This window comes from Pezoporus wallicus, unplaced genomic scaffold, assembly GCF_028554395.1.
Source record: "Pezoporus wallicus isolate ANWC-B61680 ecotype Strahan unplaced genomic scaffold, APGP_CSIRO_Pwel_v1 contig_5485, whole genome shotgun sequence".
In the NCBI taxonomy this organism is placed as follows: domain Eukaryota; kingdom Metazoa; phylum Chordata; class Aves; order Psittaciformes; family Psittacidae; genus Pezoporus; species Pezoporus wallicus.
Window position 1 is genome coordinate 4,063,341 of NW_026641550.1, and position 20,945 is coordinate 4,084,285.

The 20,945-nt window shown below is 38.5% G+C and overlaps 1 protein-coding gene across 2 annotated transcripts in view; it reads right to left on the minus strand.

Moving 5' to 3' along the window:
* The window catches only part of CDKAL1 (CDK5 regulatory subunit associated protein 1 like 1), a 390,007-nt gene that overhangs the window by 367,877 nt on the left and 1,185 nt on the right, over positions 1-20,945 (minus strand). For both annotated transcript variants that reach the window (XM_057424394.1, XM_057424393.1), the window contains exons 2-4: positions 20,799-20,836; positions 19,001-19,167; positions 15,833-15,945 (exon numbers count right to left, since the gene is read on the minus strand). In XM_057424394.1, the coding sequence (XP_057280377.1) occupies positions 15,833-15,945; positions 19,001-19,167; positions 20,799-20,807 (289 nt within the window). In that variant the 5' untranslated portion in view covers positions 20,808-20,836. The remainder of the gene's footprint in view (positions 1-15,832; positions 15,946-19,000; positions 19,168-20,798; positions 20,837-20,945) is intronic.

Consider the following 20,945-nt stretch of genomic DNA (forward strand, 5'->3'; position numbering starts at 1 on the left):
TGTAAAATCAAAGCAAAAAACACCCCCACCAGTAAACCCCTTACCTCCATGGGCTGCTTCAGGAAATCAAGTGTCTTTTCACTTAGATAACAGACTTAACTTAGGAACTTAAACTGTTTATCTAAAGATGTATGCCAAAACCACTTTTTGAATACCCACTTTTGACAAATACTTCAGCATTCCCTACATAGTCCTTCGCTTATCACTTTGACGTAGCAACTAAAATTTACCTTTAAACAAGAACAGAAAGTCCAATTTTAACAGTTGTTTGCTTGTTGTTTTGAGCTAGTTTTTTTGGTGGTGGTGGTGGTTGGGTTTTTTTGTTGGTTTTTGTTTTGTGTTCTGTTTATTACATTGTTTATTCCAGAATGACATTTTAAAGGACACTCTTCTGCTTTCAAGGGTAACTGTGAAAACATTTGTGAAACAATGTTAAAGAAAGTAATGTCAAAAAAAAAAAAACACAAACAGTAGATTTTGTAGAGGTTAAAGAAAAAAAAAAACTCCTATAATGTAGCATATAGAAACATACATGAATGTATGAAGTTCCATTTAAAGCACATCTTAAATCTACCTCATTCATATCAGGCTTTAAATCTTCCATTTTAGGAATCAGTTTATTGAGAATATGTCTTACAACATAGAAAGCACATGTGTTTTCAATACTGAAATGTGTCTAGAGTAATTGGGTACAAGTTGGTATCAAATACCACACAGTTTGTTTCTTAAGTCACACACTCCTTGGTGCTAGAAGACATTAACTAGTTCCACACTTTGTATACATTGGAGTGTATCTTGACATAGCTCCTGGTACCTGAAATAAGTGGTAATGGGAGTGGAATTGCTTTTGCAAAAATCTAGACTGCATTAATGAAAAGGAAGAAATAAATCTCTGAAAGCTTAAAACATAGTTTTACAGGGATGAGCTGCTGATCAGCAGCATTTCTCAAGTGTCTTGTTTTCACAAAGCCAACCCTAATTCACATGAGCTTCCAGCTTTTTTTTTACTGAAGCTTAACAGAATGTTCCCATTTGCATTAATTTTTCTTCTGAGTGTCCATTAACAGTTAAGTATTAGAAATGCAGAGCCCTTATACTGCAAATACCTTCTTGAATCACAATTTGAGTACAGGTCTAAAGAAAAAACAACATAGTAATAATGATCCTTCAACACGTTCTTCTCCCAAAGCAGTAAGAACCTATAAATGAATTCATACAAAAGCATTCTTTCCATTATTAAAACCATTTTCTTACAGAAATGAGTTAAGATACAGGAGGAAGGACCTCAACTTCAACCAACTACATGTTACTAATTCATCCTAGAAACTGCCTTACTGCTTCAATCCAAAGGCTGCGAAAACCTGCAAAATAAGAAGAGGTATATTAAACTAATTCTTTCACATTTTTAACTGAAACTTAACTTCAGAATCACTGTATCATGATCAGGGATCAGCAGCTACAGGTATATATACACTACAGCTATGTACTTTTTCTAAAGTGATGAAACGTTCACCTGAGAAAACAGGTTGTCTCAGCTTTTCCACTGTTCACAAATACAAACTTCTTACCTCTACCATGCAGCCTCACATAAACTAATTTAGATCACCATGATTTCAATGTCTTTGAAAGTTATATATAGCTAGAAACCATTTTCTGTTTCCTTCTAGTACACAGTCTTTGTGAGAATACTCCCTCAATACAAATGAGGTTTCCCCAAAAACTCAGTGAAAAAGATTATTTTTAATAAAGCATTGCAGCTAAAGAACACTAACTGCTCAGCATTTCCCCAGAATCTTCCTATAAGTGCGTGCACCAATATCTGATAATATTTTTAATTTGTTTGCTTTTAAAGAATCAAGTTCTATGCCAAAACTTCCATTTTCTCTTTAGTGTGTGCTAGGTAGCGCACAATCACAAGTGATTTGAATTAGTGCCAGGAAGGCAAGTCAAACTAGAAATGTTGTATACACACAATACAAATAATTGCTGATACGCTAGAACATGTGTGCCCTAAAGACAGTAACTAGCAAGATTTCAGGCAGTAAATGAAGAATATACCCTAACAAAATAAACAAACATGATCATTACAGTAAGAGACAACTACAGCATTCAGCAACTACATCTGTTTCCCCCTTCCCAAAAACACAAATAAAATACCCTTAACTACACAAAATAAAATTTGTACATGCACACAGAACACATGCAGTCTAGTAACATAAATGTCATTTTAGCACTTCACAGACCCTTTGGAGTTTGTTTGTTTGGGGTATTTTAATGTTATGTAGCACAAGATGCAGCTGAAGCAAACTTTCTTCTTTTGTTGAAAGAATCCACACTTTTAAGAGTTGCAAACTCTCCTGATGTATGTACCTGAGAAGCATGAAAATCTGCCTTGCCAGAGTTTCTAAAATACTTTTAATCATAACAGTAAAGGAAACTAACTACTTACTATATCGTACTTCCCGCACAGTGAAAACCACTTGCTAACACTGATCATCATGAAGAAGCCTTATGTCATCCTGATTGGACACAGCAAACCCTAGCTGCATCCCACTCCTTCTTGGTACCACACCCGTAAGCTTTATTTGGATACAATCTTTTCCATGAATGAACAACTACTGAGTTTACAATAATATGGCACAGTCACTCTGAAGCCAAAAATCCAATTTTACGGGGGGGGGGGGGGGGGGGGGGGGGGGAAGGGGGGAAGAGGGGAAGAGGGGAGGGAAGGAAGAAAGGAAGTTATAACAATTAGAAGCTTTCCTCACTGAGAGAGTGGAAATAAAGAGTTCACGTAACTAGCATGAACACACATGGAGGATGATCAATTAAGAAAAATCATACAAATCCCTCTGATCTCCAAAGACTTTTACACTAATCACTGCTTCATTTCCCTTATGACCATATTTGAACTGACAACGGATCTCATTTTTTCTGAATAATCTTTTAGGATATTTACACAAGCCTAATGTATGCAGTGCTTCTGCATTATTAATAATTGTGTGGGAAATGAAGGAAAATTTTACCTCACTTACTAGGGCTGCCTCTGAACTTTCAAGTCCTTTCAAACAACACAAAATAAGTCCCTGAGCCAAGAGGTCATTTGTAGTGGGATCAATTAAGTGACTAAATTGAAAATAAAATTCAATAAAATGCCATTTTTAACCTAAATGTTAATTTAAACGGTTGTCAAAAATAGGTTTCAAAAATATTTTTGGTGAAAGCACAGTTACACAGTGCCATCTAGCAGTGACTCACAGTACAGTGGTTACTATGATAATGAGTTTGACACATCAGTTTGAAGAGTCTTACCCATTTAAGCAAATTCAAAGAAACCAGTGAAGTGACCCCATGCAATTGCCACAAGCAAACCTGAAGTTGAAACATTACAGATGGAATCTATATCAACTGTTACAACTCTCTTCCCAGTGACCTAAACCCTGGCCTCAAAAGAAGGGGAGAAGGTATTTAACACCTTTCTTTGTTAGCTTATTAATTCTGAAAAAAAGCTTTCTAAAATGCTCTGGAGAAGGTAAGGAAGCATTAGCAGAACTCTTATCACAGTGGAGCCCTGTATAGCTCTTTTTTCAAGTCTGATATCAACATTCACTTTGATTTAATGTTTCTCTAAAGTTTTTGCTCACTAAATTTAAGTGGCCAAGATTTCTCTGCTTGTCATGAATAACACTGCTGAAATATCTGAAGTTACATACAACAATAAATTTTAGTTTCCTAACATACTGGGGGAAGGGGAAAAATAAAGGGATACTTTAAGGACCAAAAGACTGGCATCAAGATGGATTCTTTACCAGATCAAGTTGCACAAAATAGCTGAAGAAATCAATCACTGCACAAACCCCTAAAATAAAGTGTTTCAAGTCTACAGCTCTAGTTTCACCAGCACATACTTTTAACTCACCATAAGTAAGCCCTAGTGCTAAATGAAAGTCAAGCCATCTCTTGTGCACTCAGTTTTGTTAATGTTCTGCCCTCTTTCTTTCACAATGTCTTAACACATATGCATAGACACTTTTGTCCAACTTAGCAGTAAATCAAACCAAGAAACTAATCTGGTTTTGGACTAAAATGGCCAAGAAAATAAAACAGAAGGTGCCAGAGTATTTTTGAAATTACAGTGGAAACAAAATAAAGGCAAATAACAGAAGTGTGATGACAAACTCTAGCTTAGCAATTCAGAGTTTAGATGATTTTAAAAAGCTAGGACACCACCACTATGAACAGCAGTCTCCCAAAACGAGCCACAAAAGCAAATCCTTAAAATCCTTCAATCCAGATTTCAGCTGTCCTAGAACCTACATCTGAAATATCATAAACCACAGTTTGATTAAAGCATCAAAAAATCAACCTATTTATCAGATTTGTATACACTAGATAAGTAGACTAATGCACTAGATTACTGCAAATAAACTGGATAACGTCTAGAGGGAATGAACAAGACAGGTCAGAGATCTAGAGAAGGTGACCCATGAGAGAAGCTTTTAGGAATTAGGTCTATTTAGCCTACATATAAGATGCCTACGGAGAGAAGTGACAGCAGCACTCAAATACGTGAAAGGTTGCTATAAAAATGAAAAGAATCAGACGTTCTCCATGCGCACTAAAGAAAACACAGCCAGCTATAAGCTTGAACTGTGCTGAAAGATCTAGGTTATACATTTGGAAATGCTCTGCAACCAGAAAGGCAGTTAACCACCCAAAAGGGGTTGTGAATTCTCCATGACTGGAGGTTTTCAACAACCAGCTAAAACAAATGGCAGTGAGCGGCCCAGCTCTGGGAAGGAAAGCGCAACCATGCAGGTGCCTTTTGGCATATGACCTATGATAGGCTGCAGAAGTGTAAGAGGAGGCTCTGCCAGTCATGAACACCAAGTTACAACCTATGCCCTACAGGTGGTCAGGCAAAATAATCTTACTTCAAATTCCTCTCCAAGTCTCCTCTGCATCAGTTTACACCCCAAAAATGAACTCTTCTCCCTGTATCTGGTGTCTGGACTGCCAGGTGAGCAGCACCACACTAAGGTGCTGTTAAACTAGAAGAATTACTCCCCTCCACTTACACACACTTCTGCCTCAGTAAAACAAGGAACCACTAACAGCACCGAACAGCTACAGTTGTAAATGAACCATCAGCCACTTACAAAAGAAAATGCTGTTTTCTCCTGCCATGCTGGGTTTGTATTGGGGTTTGTTTTTTAAAAACAAACACTTTGCTATAGGAGAAGAATCTCACTGTCAAAGTTTTTTGTTACTGTTTTTCCTATTCTAATGTAATGTTACAAAGACTACCTGGAACAGTTGAAAACACATCTAAGAGGCTGTACCAGACTTAAACTTTATTTTCTAGGTAGTAGACTTCCAAAGCATATTCAGTTCATATGCTCCTTCCATCACTACCAGTCATAAGACTCAAATTTCTAGTTAAATAAATACTGGATGCTCAAATTTACCATCAGCTAATGGTCTACATCTTTACATTCACAAAGGATGACTAACATTAACCCATGGTAAGTGAATTTTTAAAAGCATGATAAAGACAAACAGAAAATTGCCAACCCATAAACAAACAAGCGAATTTCAAAAGTCAACTATCACTTAGGGAATCAATTACAAACAAACACACTTTTACCCATAAAGCCCAGCCAACAAAAGCTGAGGGTCCAAAATGCCTAATAAAATCGGCAGCCAAGTGATCTGCCTTCTATTAAATTGCAAGCCAAAAATCTCACTTCTATATACACCAGTGTCTTGTACCAATCATCAGCAATTCAGTTTTGGCATGATTATCTCAAGGCCTATTTATAGTTACCCAAGACAAAGTTTCTGCACAGTTTCTTTCCGCAAGCAAATTCCAAAGCCAGGAATTTGACACAGAAGACAAAAGCTGATGTCTTCTGCCTAAAGAGATGAAACCTGTTCCTCACCCCTGACACTTAATGTGCCAGCTTCAACTGGTAGCACACAAATGAAGCATATCGAAGTGCATACAAGATTCACAGATTATGTTAGGTATGCATTTCTGCAGACATACTGTACCCTAGCTAAGCAAGACTAGCATAAAGACTGCACCACCTAAATCAGCTCAATATTCCCACACACGCAAACATATAAAACCAGATCCTGAATTTGCCTCAACTTAGTTTTGGGAACTTAAGATAGCACTGAACTAATTGCAACAGTTACCACTCACTTGCCTTACAAAACTCTAATAATTAACTAGTGATGCCCAACCTGAACACCACCTGCTTTGACACTATTAGCTAAACTCATGGATTTAATTATGCTGTAGTCACACATTTCAACAGGTAGAATTTTTCAGCAGTCTTTATAATATTCAGTGTCTTGGTGTAATACACACTGTAAGACAGCCTACAGGATTACTGAAATAAAACAAAATTTAAAAGCATTCCTTAATGAAAATAGGCAGGTGGTCATTTTGATTATAAGCAAAATCCTCAATTAATGCTTCAAAGTCCGTATACAAAGCCAACCTCCCCAGATCAAGCATGAAGAAGAAAGGGGCTTCCAAATGGAATAGTTCCTTCAAACAGGTGAAATTAACAATTATACTTTATGAATCTCAAGCCCATTACACGGACTGTTTGGAAGGGCAGCTAAATAATTTATGTTTTGTGTTGGACTCAAGGTAAAAAGTAGTAACTGAGACAAAACAGAAGTACGAAACACAGACCTTTCTAGTGTTTAACAACAAAGCTGCCATCTAAATGGACGTAAGACCAGAACAGCAGCAAATAATTTACGTTAAAGCCGATTTACCTGGATGCACACGAGTGCGCTAGAAATTTGCATGCTAAGCCAGTAAGCGAGCAGCACGACTCAGCGGGGAAGGAAGAGTTAAGAGCCCTTCCGGCTCCTCTACTTAGCCAATGCTGCCACCTGCTGGCCGCCGCCGGTACACCCTGCCTCTGCCCAAGGGCCCCGCACCGCCTTTGCCTTTGAGCACAAGAGGCAAAAGGCACTAATGAAAATCACGGACGATCTAAGACAGCAGCAGACACACTCCAACGACGGGATGGGACCCTGGGAGCGAAAAATACCTACATGCACTGTTACTTGTCTGCTGGGTGACAGGGCCTGTTCTAGAGCCGGAAGCCACAGAAATAATGACCAGGCTTACATGAAAAGGTTGGCCATGAAAAAAGAAATATGAATTACTAATCACTCAGCTCGTTAGGCCAGGGAGGAGAGAAAAGTACTTTATTTGCCCTCATCAAAGAGGAAAAGCACCAAAACCAATTTGTGTCTCCTATCTGTTCAGTGAGTTTCTACTGTCCCCAGTCAGCCCTCCATAATCACAAGGCAGTCTTCACATACCCTCGGGCCTGACAGAAAGAGAACAGTATAGGTTAATGCCAGGTATTTGGAGACACAGCACAATTCAAGATCAGTTGTGCTACTTTCGAAATCCTTATCAGCAACATGGCAGAAACTAACTCACTTAGGCCTGCCTCCCATCACCTCACCTCACCTCCCTGGAATAACATAAAGCAACAGCAACTCACACATGCACAAGCACTCACTGCAACTGCCAAAAAAAAAACATTCCCAAAATATATTAAAAGCATCTTAATGCAAAGTTGTGCAGCACAGGGTGACTATAGCAAGTTCAGAGAACTTCATCCCAATCAGCACTGTCCCAAAAACAAGGAGCTGGCAGCTAAGCTTTGGCTTTCATCGCAAATGAAGCTGTAGCCAAATTCTAGCAAGTACCTGCAGCAAACATCAACCCTCCTCCACTACTCCCCAGTCACCGAGGGTAACAAGCAAGTCTTTTTTCAGGGGCTCCTACAAATGCTCCTGACCAAAACGAGATCTTGTTCCTACCTGTGAGAGTAAAATCAGTAGATCTGGTCTGTTCTCCCATTAGCTTTTATTAATATTCTATGAATTATTACTTGTAGCACAAAGAATCATGAGATATGCAAGGCTAATGCCTCAGTAGAGCACTCCATGAAGCTGCACATCACCTGTGAGTCTATGTTGAGCTCACTTCATCACTGCTATTTATGCTTCATTTACTGATTGCTTAACCATCTACTACAGGGACACACTCCAGACAGAAGGATGCATGCTACCAGAAGTTGAAATCTGCCTTTCACAGTTCAATCCTTTTCAAATTCATTCTTCTGTACTACACAAAGTTCAGCACTGCCAGAACTAAACCTTATTGCACAACCACAAGAGCATGCAACCAATTGATCTGCCACTAGAATTAACCCTAAAAATGTACGCCTGCTTAAGTTTACCTATGTAGGCTCTGTACAAGTGTCTCTGAAATTACTGTGCATGTAGGATTTTATTTAGGCTCCCAGGCCACCTCCCAGGTTTCACTCACCAGCCCTGTGACTGTGAAACGAAAGCACTAAAAGGGGGGGGGGGGAACCTAACAATTCTTAGATGGGCTGTAAAATAGATTACTTTTAATGGGATAAAGCAAGCAAGCAGCACACTTGTCAGATCAAGTTCTAATGGCAGCAATACAGGAAATCTCCAAGGGAAAAAACACACATGCTAGTTCTTCCCAGTTCCCCCATAAACAGAGAAAACGTTTTGCAGTTTGAGAATTAGAGGAGTTCTAGCCTGTAACACAGAAAAGATCCTCAAAGCTAGCATCCCAATTAACAGAAAGTTGCCTCACGGGAATAAGAAATTGATATTGAGGAAACCAAGGTAGAGGTCATGTATCTTTGTGCTGTGCTACAAGTCAGAAGTGGAAAGTAACAGAACTCTAGCCACAAAAGGGCTAGGAATTTTTACAGGAACATAGGAGCAGTAATACACAGCTGCCAAACCCACAATTATACATTAGTTTACAGGGACCTGAGTAACATGCACTGCAGATCAGTCACAGCATGATGTATTAACTACACTGGTGCACAGCACCCCAACAATACCCAGACCCACCTTCCCATTCACTGCCTTATAGGACACTTCAGGCTGCACTGGGAATACCTGTAACCCCCCCAAAGAACCATGAATTCTTGATAGTCTACATTAATGCAATTCCATGCTCCATCCCAGGAATAACACCTTCTGTCTCATTTCACACTCTCATCTCATCCTTTTAACTATCTCACCATAAAAGTTTCAGATTCTCAACAGATAACAAAAAAGCCCTTAGATCTCCTTGTAAGATGGCTCTTGGTAAATCCAACTGTGGCAATTACTTCAGCAGCAGTAAAAGACTGAGACTAAACATAACACCCACCACACCCACATCCCAAACATTCACAGGCTAACTGTGCATGTCACAGGAGGGTTTAAAGGCCCAAGCACCAAGAACCAAAGCACAAAGCAAACTTGTAACAAGCAGCAACTTAGACCTTCTGAAAGCAGGAGACCATACAGCTGAAACTGTTAAGACCTTGTTTTACCAGCAGTTTAGAGAAGTTACTTTACTGCCTCTCTCAGTATCAACAACTGAAAGCTCCTATTTTCCAGATTATTAAACAGTGTGAATCTGAAAAAAAGAATGCTGTTGCAGTAGTATTTATGCAAGTAACGTTATCAAGTAATGCAAAAGTCATACAGGATTGTGACTCTACAAGTTACAGACAATGAGAGAATTCTTCAGCAAGGGTACAGAACACAGGATTTACACCTCGGTTAACCTTTTTCCACTGCTCAGCTGCTTCAGAGATTCAGTTTCACCACTACAGTGTTTTCAGAGAAAACAGAAATGCCTCTCATCACCAGAAAAGTCCTTCGGGTTACTATATGTATTTAAACCACTCCCCATACACTCCCACTTCCCCCCCCCAAAGGTTATAAAGTATCTTTTTTCCCCCCTAAGCCGTCACTGTAATCACAATGTTTGAAAATTATAAATCTAAAAGCTAAGACTAAACTTGAATTCTCTGATAAGGCTAAATATCAAGCACTTATAGAGCAGCTAATAAAGATTTGTCTTTTAGCTTAAGAAGAGAATACTAAAAATACCTCATAATGAGGATGGCTCATAGCACCCCAAAATTACACAGTAATCACTACCTTCTACATGATACTGATGAAGCAACAGAGAAGCATTATCAGCAGGGGAGAGAGAGGAAAAGGGAAAGACCAATTGCCGATTCTGAGCAACTAAAAGCATACACAGAAAAACAGCAGACCCCTAGTCAAAATACTTCATCAACCACTACACAGGTGGCAGAGAGCTTATTTTAAGTTAACAAATGTGCAGAACATAGTAATCTGTTTAAGAGCTCTCCACTTTAGGACAATAAAATAAATCAAAACCTAAAATAATTAAAATTTTATTGCGCAATAGAAAAGTACTTTTTAAAGAACACTTAAAACACCAGATTCTGAATTGCAATTCACAAAGCAAGAGTCAACACCTGAACAGTCTTAGTCATTTCCTTTATTTTTCACTTGGATGAATGATACAGCATACTTTGCTGTATACGCACAGCAATGGCCAAAGTCTAAGAAAGCATTGTTAATGCAACATAATGCACATTATGCAATGCCTTCGAATGCTGAAGTCTGTATGAGTTTGTAGCACCTCATCTGATTTTTCAACTGCAGACTAAGCATGTTATGTTTCCTTTTACATCTGTGTTCTTTTCAGTGTCAGGTCTCAAGTAGATCAGAGCATTTTTTCCTTCTTTGTCTTTTTCCTTCTTTCTTCTATTCAAATTTGCTGTTTGAGCAAAGGGACAGTCTTAAGGGTACCTCAGTTATATCCACTGGTAAACAAAACTGACAAGAGTTTAGAAAATTAACAAGCAGAAGAGGCAATGAAAACCCCAGATAATTTAACAGTATTTCAAAATACTGATATCTGCTTTAGAGAAATACATAAATTCTCTGCACAGTGAACTTCAGAGTTGCAAGATATATAACAAAGACTATAAATACTAAGCTTCAATAGCAATTGGCAAATCTCACTGATCAAAGTCCCACCAACAAATACCACAATCACAGTAACAGAGTAAGCTCTCTGACAGGAACAGGAAGGAACCCGTGAAAAATACAGCATCTTTCAATCCAACAATCTTACAGAAAAAATGCATGAGACAGTAAAAGCGATGACTGAAAAAAACTAGTCTGAAATTGCACAAGTAAAGCTAAGGACAGTTTCCATGTGCTAAATCAAAGGCAAGGCCACTGAATTAGCAACAGAACAACTCCACCCCTTTCTGCTTCTGAACTCCCATGCTACAGCAGGAAAAAGTTCCATGCTAGCATTTATTTCCAAAGGAAAAAAAAAAAAAAAAGAAAAAAGTTTAGTGCAGATAACCTTTTACTGGTTTAGCTTCACTGAATGTTTAATACCACTTTTTGCTTCCTTTTCATAAAAGGAAAGTCACTGTTTATTCTCCTGGTATTTCTAGGTAATTGGTAGTATCTGTCTCCACACACACACCCCCCCTCCCAACTCCACCAGCATGTTTTATAATGACTGAGGCTTTGGACCTGAAAAGCCTCAATCCAAAAACAATCATCAAAATAAACATACCTAACTGCTTGATCTGTCAAAAGGGATTCCAGAAGGCTGGACCAAAAAGCATTCATTTCATAGAAACAGAAACCTACAGATGCCAACAAGTGCTAACATGACTACCCGCTTCAGGAATCGAACCATTCACTGTCTGACTATACATGTTTGGTTCCATTTTTCAGAGAGAAAATACTGTTAAGTGGCACACATACTGAATTCCCTTCCCAAACACCTGGCTCACAATATTTGAGAGCTCCCAGCTAACCAACTTCCTCTCTTTCACAGAAGGCATTACTTGTCTGTACCACGAGCTTCTTCCTCCAGGGTGTATGTCAAAGGGAGCACTCTAGTAGGTCTGCAGGCATATCTAATACAGGGAGTCAGGCTGCCAAGAAACCAAAACCAGTTTTAGAACCAGTAAAGCCTCCAACAGCTACACTGTTTTCAGAATGTGAACAAGTAGCACAGTACAGCCCCACACTGATAGCAGCTGGTCTACACATTTCTGTGCGGCTCAGACTAACAAAGGAGCTTTGTGTTCCCACAGGATGGTATGCAAGATTTGTTCAGAACACTGCCTACCTTCACACTGTAAAAGCAGATACAAAAATAGGTTCAGCTCTTCAGATGGCTTCCCTTTGCCATTTTTTAAGCTGATGCAGCTCCTGATTTTTAATCACCATTGCTGTTATTGCAGCATCTGTATATTGCCAGTTCACACCATGCTCTTGCCCCAGATAGTAGTCTTTCTGGTGAAAAACTGTAGGACCTCAGTTTTCACCTTTAGATATAGCCACTCCTGAAAGTAACAAAGGGTGTTTGTATAGAAAGAACATTTTTTAAACAGATGAAAGGCAAAATGGACACACACACTTAAGCTTCTCCTGACCAGAGTTCAAATCAAGAACAGCAGAGAATCCATACAATAAAAAGGGGTATGGAATGATGTGAGAATTAGATTTTTGCAACAAGTCATGAAGATTTATTTCTATAATTAGAAGACATTCATTGTATCAGTGTTTCAGCTAAATCAACTTATAAGGCAGGTTGTATATTACAACTTCTAGTTAGCAATGAATGTCTGATACTGCTTCTTGTATTTTTTTGTTTCAATCTTACAATTACATAAAAGAGACTAGAAATAATACTTGACCATTTCCCTTACAATGGTCTAATAAATGCAAGTAAAGCTCACATTTTATTTCTTAGAACAAGAACTTTACTCCAGCATCCTTTCAATACGTGTTGACTCAAAAGCTTAGGAAGCAGGCTAATCAATACTTGTAAGTAATAGCTGTTTGGGATCCTGTGACAACAATCTTTACCTTAGCGAATATTTCTAACTTTTCCTCAAGTTTGTAAACTAACAAATTCTAGCAACTGAGAGGCACTGAATTAGAAAAAAAGCTCTTGTAAAACATTCTACTATCTTTGAAATAGTGTAAACAATACTAAATTTAATTTCAAGAAAAGTCTGAAATTTTTATTATGTTAAGCAACACTTACTGAGGAACTACTTCACTGTACAAGACAAAAAGATTAAATCTATTCTTAAGATTCTATCTGAATTTCTATCTGACTTACTATAGAAAAAAAAAGCTTTCTTAAAAAGGGATTGACAAGAGATACTCAAGACATGTTGGGAAACTTTCTATATTAGCATATTCTTTATACGAAAATTGACAGCATGAGCAGCAAGCAATGCACCAGATGCTAAAAATCTTAACTGCCACTTTGGCAAAAGGAAGACTGTTGTCTTTTGTTGTCACTGCATACCTTTAATAAGCAGTTGACTCCATTTCCTCTGTACCCTCCTACTGGGTATTGCTATCTGCAAGTAGGAACTTCCATGTGTCTTCTCTTCCTAAGGCTGAAGAAAGCCAGTCTTCCTAGTCTCTTCTCCTACACCATGTGCTCCCTAAGCATCTTGGTGGCCCTGCAGTGGACTCACTCCACTCAACTAACTTCTCTTTTCTTAGGGAACACAAAACTACCACTGGACACAGCATTCCCAATGCCATCTCACAAGTACCACATAAGCTTGCTGAAGGATCACCTTTCCCAAACCTGCTGGCTACACTTTTGCTAACATAGCCCAAGATGCAGTTTGCCTTTTTTTGCTACAAGTGTACATTGCTGACTCATGTTCAATTCTTGTCAACCACAATCCTAAAAATCTTTTTTCCACAAACATGCTTTCTAGAGAGTCTGCCCACCCACCCTCACCTTTACCACTAGCTGGAGTTACGCCAACCCTAGGATTTTGCATTTGCCTTTGCTAAAAAACATATGGCTTGCATTAGCCTGTCAAGGTCTCTCTGAACCACAGCACTGGTTTCCAGCCTGTCAACCACTTCCCCCACTTTGGCATAGCCTGCAAACTAGTTGAAGGTTCATCACATCCTGTCTTCCAAGTCCGTTAAAGACATTAAATAGATCAATCCCAGTGTGAAACCCTGAGACACATTACTGGCAAACCAAGCAGTAACAGAGCACTTCCATACATACTTGTGGCCAGAAGTATCATTACACTGAGCGCATATTCTCACATAGAGCTACCATACTTGCAATACTTGCACTGAGTTCGAGCTTCACTGACAGCCTATAAAGAATAATATTAAATAGATAGATTTGTAAAAATTCACTTTAGCCAGAATTTGTAGCCAATATTTTTGTTCTACTGAACAAAAATTAAACTTTCAGAGGTCCTTAAATATACCAACTTAAAAAGAAGTTACCCAATTTCACAAAGAAGAATGCAGACAGTAATTTCCACCTACCACCTCAGCATTGGGCTTTCCTTGTTTGTTTCATTTAATGTAAGCATATGCATACATATAAGTGAACAAAATCAAGACACTGATTTAATGATGACCGGAAACTAGCAGTCAATTTCATACCCAATTACCAAAATTACTCTATAGGTACTTCTATCCCAGGTACCAAAACTTTTATTCAGTCTTCAGTTCTCAGTTTCAGATTCTAGATGTAGACTTATTTCTATCCTAAGGTTATGAATACTTAATTTGCTAAAAAAAGATGGTATCTACTCCCCCCCCCCCCCTTTGCTGCACTGCATCTTTCCTACATTTACCCCAGTAGAATTCAAACACCACAGGACAGCCACCGAACCTTGACAAGCCAGAAGTAGCTTTTGGAATATTATGCATTAGAAAAATTAAGGAAAAATTTAATTTAAGCAAGCCACAATAAAGCAAAACCAAAAATTCAGTTGCAGTCCTACTGCTGTCACAAATCAGGCATTTTGGACCAGCATTCCCATTAGTCTGTGAAAAGAGCATACCTACTCCAGAGGTGCACTACAAATTAGAATATCACCTGGGTTCCCTAAAATAGTTCAGCACTTGAATAATTAAGTATCTACTTTCTACTTCAATAAATACAGAAAGATCAACTCCAAAAAAGGAAATAAAATGTAACTGCTTAGCAATACCATGAGATGCTCCAAAAAAAGAAACAAGCATTCTACAAAATGAGGAATAAAATATTTCTAGCAAGATGTCAGGAAAAACAACTTTGAAGTCTTTCAGTATAACCAGGAAACAATTTTAAATGCAAGACAGACCAAAACTTGAACTAATGGATAAAATTTTAATTTTTGATTACTTATAAGCTACACAAAAGTAGTCAGGTAATAATTCTCAACGTTTTCAGCGTTTTAGAGTTCTCCCTCACCCTCCAATGCATTTTGCATCAAGGAGATTAAACATGGCCAGCAAAACCACGCGTTTGGGTTTTTTTGTTCACGACTGAGGAGGCAGAAAAAGGTAACAGAGACCACTGTAAAGTATTTGGAAGAAAAGGAGAAATAGTATTTTCAGCTCTCTTTAATGTACATACAAGATAAAATCCTATATCATCCCACTTCCATCAAAGGATCATTCACATGGTGCAGTTCACTTCTGCTCCAGCAGCAAACACACACATCACTAAGTGACAATACACTTCTTTCCTCCCTTTCTCTCTCACTTAGGTTCCACCAATTACAATCACACAACCAGCTAGATTCTGCCCAAGAATTATCGCTCCCTCCCACTCTTATGTAAACTTTCCAATTAAGTTTAGCTAACAAAATGCCCACAAAAGGCACTGCATGACATCTCTTAGACAGCTGCCCTGTCAGGAAAATCTACCCATTCTGAAAGCACTCCTGTAATCATTCTGCTAAGTGCCAAGTAAACACTTTATCTTCTCACCTTCAAATCAGAAAGAGAGCAAAGGGGGATTTAAAAAAGTTGAATTGAGACTAAAAACATTTGATGACAGCTTGACAGCTCTGAACATTCACCCCCAAATAACTGAATTATGCTACCCATCCAATATTGTTACCTGTAATTTTGTATCCATATGCAGCCAGCTGTCCAGCCATATATTCACCATCCGAATTATTGTGAGAACATCCCCATGTACGAATCCAGATTTTCTGAGCACCAGGAATAATGCTGTTAAGTAAAAATGAATGAAAAAGGCAAGTTAAAAGATGAACAAGGTTCTCCTATGAGCCCATTGAGCAGACTTAATTAACAGTAATTATCCAAATATAAAATAACCTACACAAATAGTACCACCACCGAAACAGGGGGGTAAGATCATCATAATTACGTGATTTTCTTGTAATGGATTTTAAGTCTGGTCTGACTAGGATAGAGTTAACTCCACGGCAACCTGCGTGCTGCTGTGTTTTGCATTTGTGATCAAAATCGTGTTAATAACAGACCTGTGGTTTAGTTATTGTTGGACAATGCTTGCACAGCATCAAAACCACCTGTTTCCCACTCTGCTCCATCCCACCACAAGCAGGCTGGAGACAGACAACAGCTTCGGAAGCAACATGGACAGAATGGCTGAACCAAATTAACCAAAAAGATAAAGCATATGATGACATCATGCTCTGTAATAAAAAAATGGGGGCTTGGTCTTTCCAAACTAGCCATTGTTCTGAGACTGACTGGGCATCAGTCTGCTTGTAGGAGGTGCCAAGTGATTGCTCTTGCATAACCTGGGGTTTTTCCCTACTCTTTCCTTCACTTAAGCTTTCTTTATTTCAACCCACGAGTTTTCTTGCTTTTGCTCTTTCAATTCTCTCCCCCAGCCTACTGGGAAAAGGGGTGACCGAGTAGCTGGGCAGCTGCCCAGTTGTTGGCCAGGGTCAAGACAGCAGAAGCAGCAAGAAAAGAACTTTAGAATGGAGAAGGTACGAGAGCTGTAGGATAAAAAGAGATTTGGTACACTGCAGTTACACTAAAAAACAAACAACAACTCTCGGAAAAGTATCATATCATTTAAAAAGTGGCTGCTCTGAAATCAGGCCACCAGCAAACAAACTGTTAGAGCTAAACTGCAGCCCTTTTATATTATGTCCCCATTGATTTTAGTTCCCTCCATGCAAGCCATCTATAAATTCTTTGCTTAAGCCTGCCACTAGCCACACAGACAACTGAAAGCTCATATCAATCTTTCTGGGCCATAGAAGCATGGCAGCATGGTAGATGTGCACCATGGAGCTAGCACACACAACTGTTTAAGAACCAACAAAAAATTCTGGAAGTAGCTCCCACTGAAACTCCTGGGATAATTGTCCGTGAGCTACCGATGCCAGTGCAAGAACACACATCCTGGAACACAATCCTTTGCCTTGCCCACATCTTCCCCCCTCTCCATGCTTCTTTTTTCAAAGATATTTCCCCTATCTAGAAACAGGGATTTGTTGATGGAAGATTAATGATCATTAAGTAGATGTGTGCAACACATGTTGCATATGTACAATATATTTAGACGTTCTACTGTCTGAACAACATACACTCAATATGCTTTCTTGGGTCAAAAACACTAAATCACAGCCTGTTAGATAAATATACCATACCTGACTACTTAGGAGAACAGAGAGCTACTGTGAAGTATCTGTAAACCATCAATTCAACTCTATATACACTCCTGGAAGAATGGGATCAATGAACCTTTATGGGGCTTCACAGAAGCATGCATTGTTACACTTACAAAATCTCTTTTGAACAGTAATGGAAAAACAAAATTGTTTTTCCTATGCATGCAAGACATGCTCTCATCAATTCCACTGCAGCAGATAATTGATTCTTTTTTTACAGGAATCACAAGAAGGAAAATTGCCAAGATATATTCCATAGATACTGCATACTATTTCCACTGAAATAAAACAGTAACTTTGAAAGAAGTTTCACTGTATCACTTCAGGAGGTATATAGAAAAAGTACATCCTTTGGAAATCCCACGTTCCAGAAATCAGGTGGAAAGACTGAAGCAAAAAAGACATGCCCTTGGTGGAAGAGGATCAGGTCAGGGACACTTCAGTAAACTGGACATATGTAAGTCCCTGGGTCCTGACAGCATGCACTCACAAAATATGGATGCACTCGAAACAGTCCAACAAACAGCCATGAAGACAGTTAAAGAACTGGAGTAGCTCTCATACAAGGACAGGCTGAGAGAGCTGGGGCTGTTCAGCCTGGAAAAGGAAGGCTCATGGGAATCTTACCAACACACAGAAACAACTTATGGGACAGTGCAAAGAGAATGGAGCCAGGCTCTCTTCATCAGTGCTCAGCAACTAGACTAGAGGCAACAGGACAAACTGACACAAGGGAGATTCCCTCTGAACATCAGGAAACACTTTTTCATTGTGACGGTTACCAAGCACAAGTACAGGTTACCCAGGGAGGTGGTGGAGGCTCCCTCTTTAGAGATATTCATAGAATCATAGCATGTTTAGGTTGGAAAGAACCTTAAAGATCATCTAGTTCCAACCCCCTGCCATGGGCAGTGACACCTCCCACTAGACCAGGCTGTTCAAGTTCCTGTGCAAACTGGTATTGAAGACTGACAGGGATTCTTCTTATACTATCAAGCTTTACCTACAGAAAGTTGTTTATCTTTAAAAAAAGGAATGTTAGTAAATAAAAACAAAGTGTCTTTAATGTCTTGCCACAAAAAAAACTTCCCCATATTCAAAAACTACCTATGCACAATCCTGGCCAACTAACTCTTGGTGACCCTGCTTGAGCAGGGGTTTTGGACACGATGACATCCAGAGGTCCCTGTCAACCTCAAACCTTTTACGACTCTCAGAATTCTGTTCATATTTCTTATTCCAGATCTCATTCCCATAGTCAAAAGGCTAGTCCAGGACTGCATTTTGAATAGCTCAGCTGCTGTTTAGGTCATTAAGGTGAAGCAGACCATTTTTCAGAAATGTCTTACACATAAAACCATTTTTACCAGTCTGATTACTCCATTGATCAGTATCTCAGTCATAACTGATTTCTACAAAAAGTTTGTCAAGGACAAGCAATTTCCTTAGGATTTATTATTCACTACCACTACATTTTATAAATGCTATTTTACTAATTTTTATCTTGTATTCAAATTTTCCATCACGAGACTGAGAACCTTCCACTGCAGTTTTAGAAGCCGACAATGCACACAAAAGAAAAGCAACAAGATATGGTTGAAGGAAGAATTTACCTGTCACTTGGGGGATCATCATCTGTCTGATTATTTTTTTGTGAATTGCGTTTTCGTACTTTTGGAAAAACATTCTTCCTTACAAATTGCCGATCATGTGGTTTCAAGTCTTCTGCTGACACAATATCTTCAATGTCTTCAAGCACAGAATCACAGGCAGCAGGCATCTTTAAGACGTATTAGAGAAAACTGGTATAGCAAACATTTGAATACAAAACCAAGGCCTAGTATCCAGCATATATGCTCTCATAAAGAAAAGTCTAATATATTTCTATATACACCTGCAATATATCATACATACGAGGGATACTGAGCACACGAAAAACAACTGACTACCCAGAGATATTTCCTGATGCCCTCTTCTCTCCAGATCTCAAACACAGACAGGGAGAAAGCCGCAAACCATATAAATCCTTTTTTTAACCATCTGTACCTTGTCATCTTCTAATCAAAATAAAAATCCTGCAGCTTCCCTGACATGATATATCTAAGATACAAGTATTTTTAATTGTGTCAGGAATCAGTGAAATAATGAGTTCACGTTATGTGATCAGATACGCTTCCACTCATCTCAGGAGAAAAATGAAAAAAGAAGCATTCAAGTGCCTACTTCAGAGGCTGGCTGTTCCGGCTCCTTTTATTTTTTGGTGTGCGTGTGTACCAAAACCAGCTGCACAGTATTCCAATATGTCTCCATTGACCTACTGGAAACCAAACTATTCCTAGAATTCCTGATCTTACAGGCCTTTCATCTGAATTACTTCATTCATCAGGACAGCAAAATAAAAGTTCTTGTCCTCAGGTACGAGATGTTAAACAACTATACCTAGCTAACATAAAATAACTAGATTATCATCTGGCTTGTATGACATACTAGAAGACTACTAAGATCTAACTAGATCTTCCATGAGAAAGCGCATATATGTATCTCCCAGCAAATCTCAAGATCCAGATCAGTTTTGAGGGGGGAGGGGAGTTATTTGCTAAAGGAGACTACAAAAAAAAGTTACTGCAGTAATTACACACCTCACACCATGCTGTATGTAATTCTTAATCAGAATAAAGTCTGATTTACTACTGGAAACTTGGTTTTGTAGATGTCTCAAGAGCTTACTAAGGAAATCACACAAAGGCATTTCACAGGTTTTAGAGGGAAAATACAACACTTTACTAACTGACAGTGAAGAAAAAAAAAAAAAAATTTCATTTCCTTAAAACCAGATTTCAGGAACAGAAAATTCAGGCTACTGGCATACAAAATACTTTCATCTGTTGCAACTGAATTATCCCAGAATAAAAGATGTTAAACACCTGTGCATTTTCCCAGTAGGAGTCATTTAGTCAACCTCGCAAGATATACTTCAAAGTAACCTGAACAATTATACATCTGCATTTAAGTTAAAAGGAACATAATGATGTCTCAAGGAAGATGCATCTACAAACTTAAGCATTTAAGCATTCATCTAGCTCCCAGCATCTGTAAAATAACACAGCAAAGGATGAACAAATATAAAAAGCTGTGAAAAACTCCACCAATGAAGAACACCGGGGGGAGGTGACATCCCTTATATTACCTTATACTAGCAGTAAGCACGTACAAACAGGAAAAGTTATCAACCCAATACAGGAAAGGAAAAAAAAGTTAATTTGTTGTTTTCTTCTCTCTTCCAGAAAAATATCTGATATAATGGAACAGCTGGCAAAATAAATAAGCTTAGTTTATTCTATTTAGTTAGTTTATTTTTTTAGTTATTTTTATTTCACTAAAGAAAGAATACAGCTAAAATAAAATCCATACCTTTTTCATCAAGGTTTAACTCTGCTTGGATAATATTCCTGGGGAAAAAAGATATGGCATGAACAAGCAGAACTAGCAAACAGAAAATTATGAGTTCACATTATTACCCTTCTAGTATTCATCTTCCTTTTGCAGAAATACATTTCT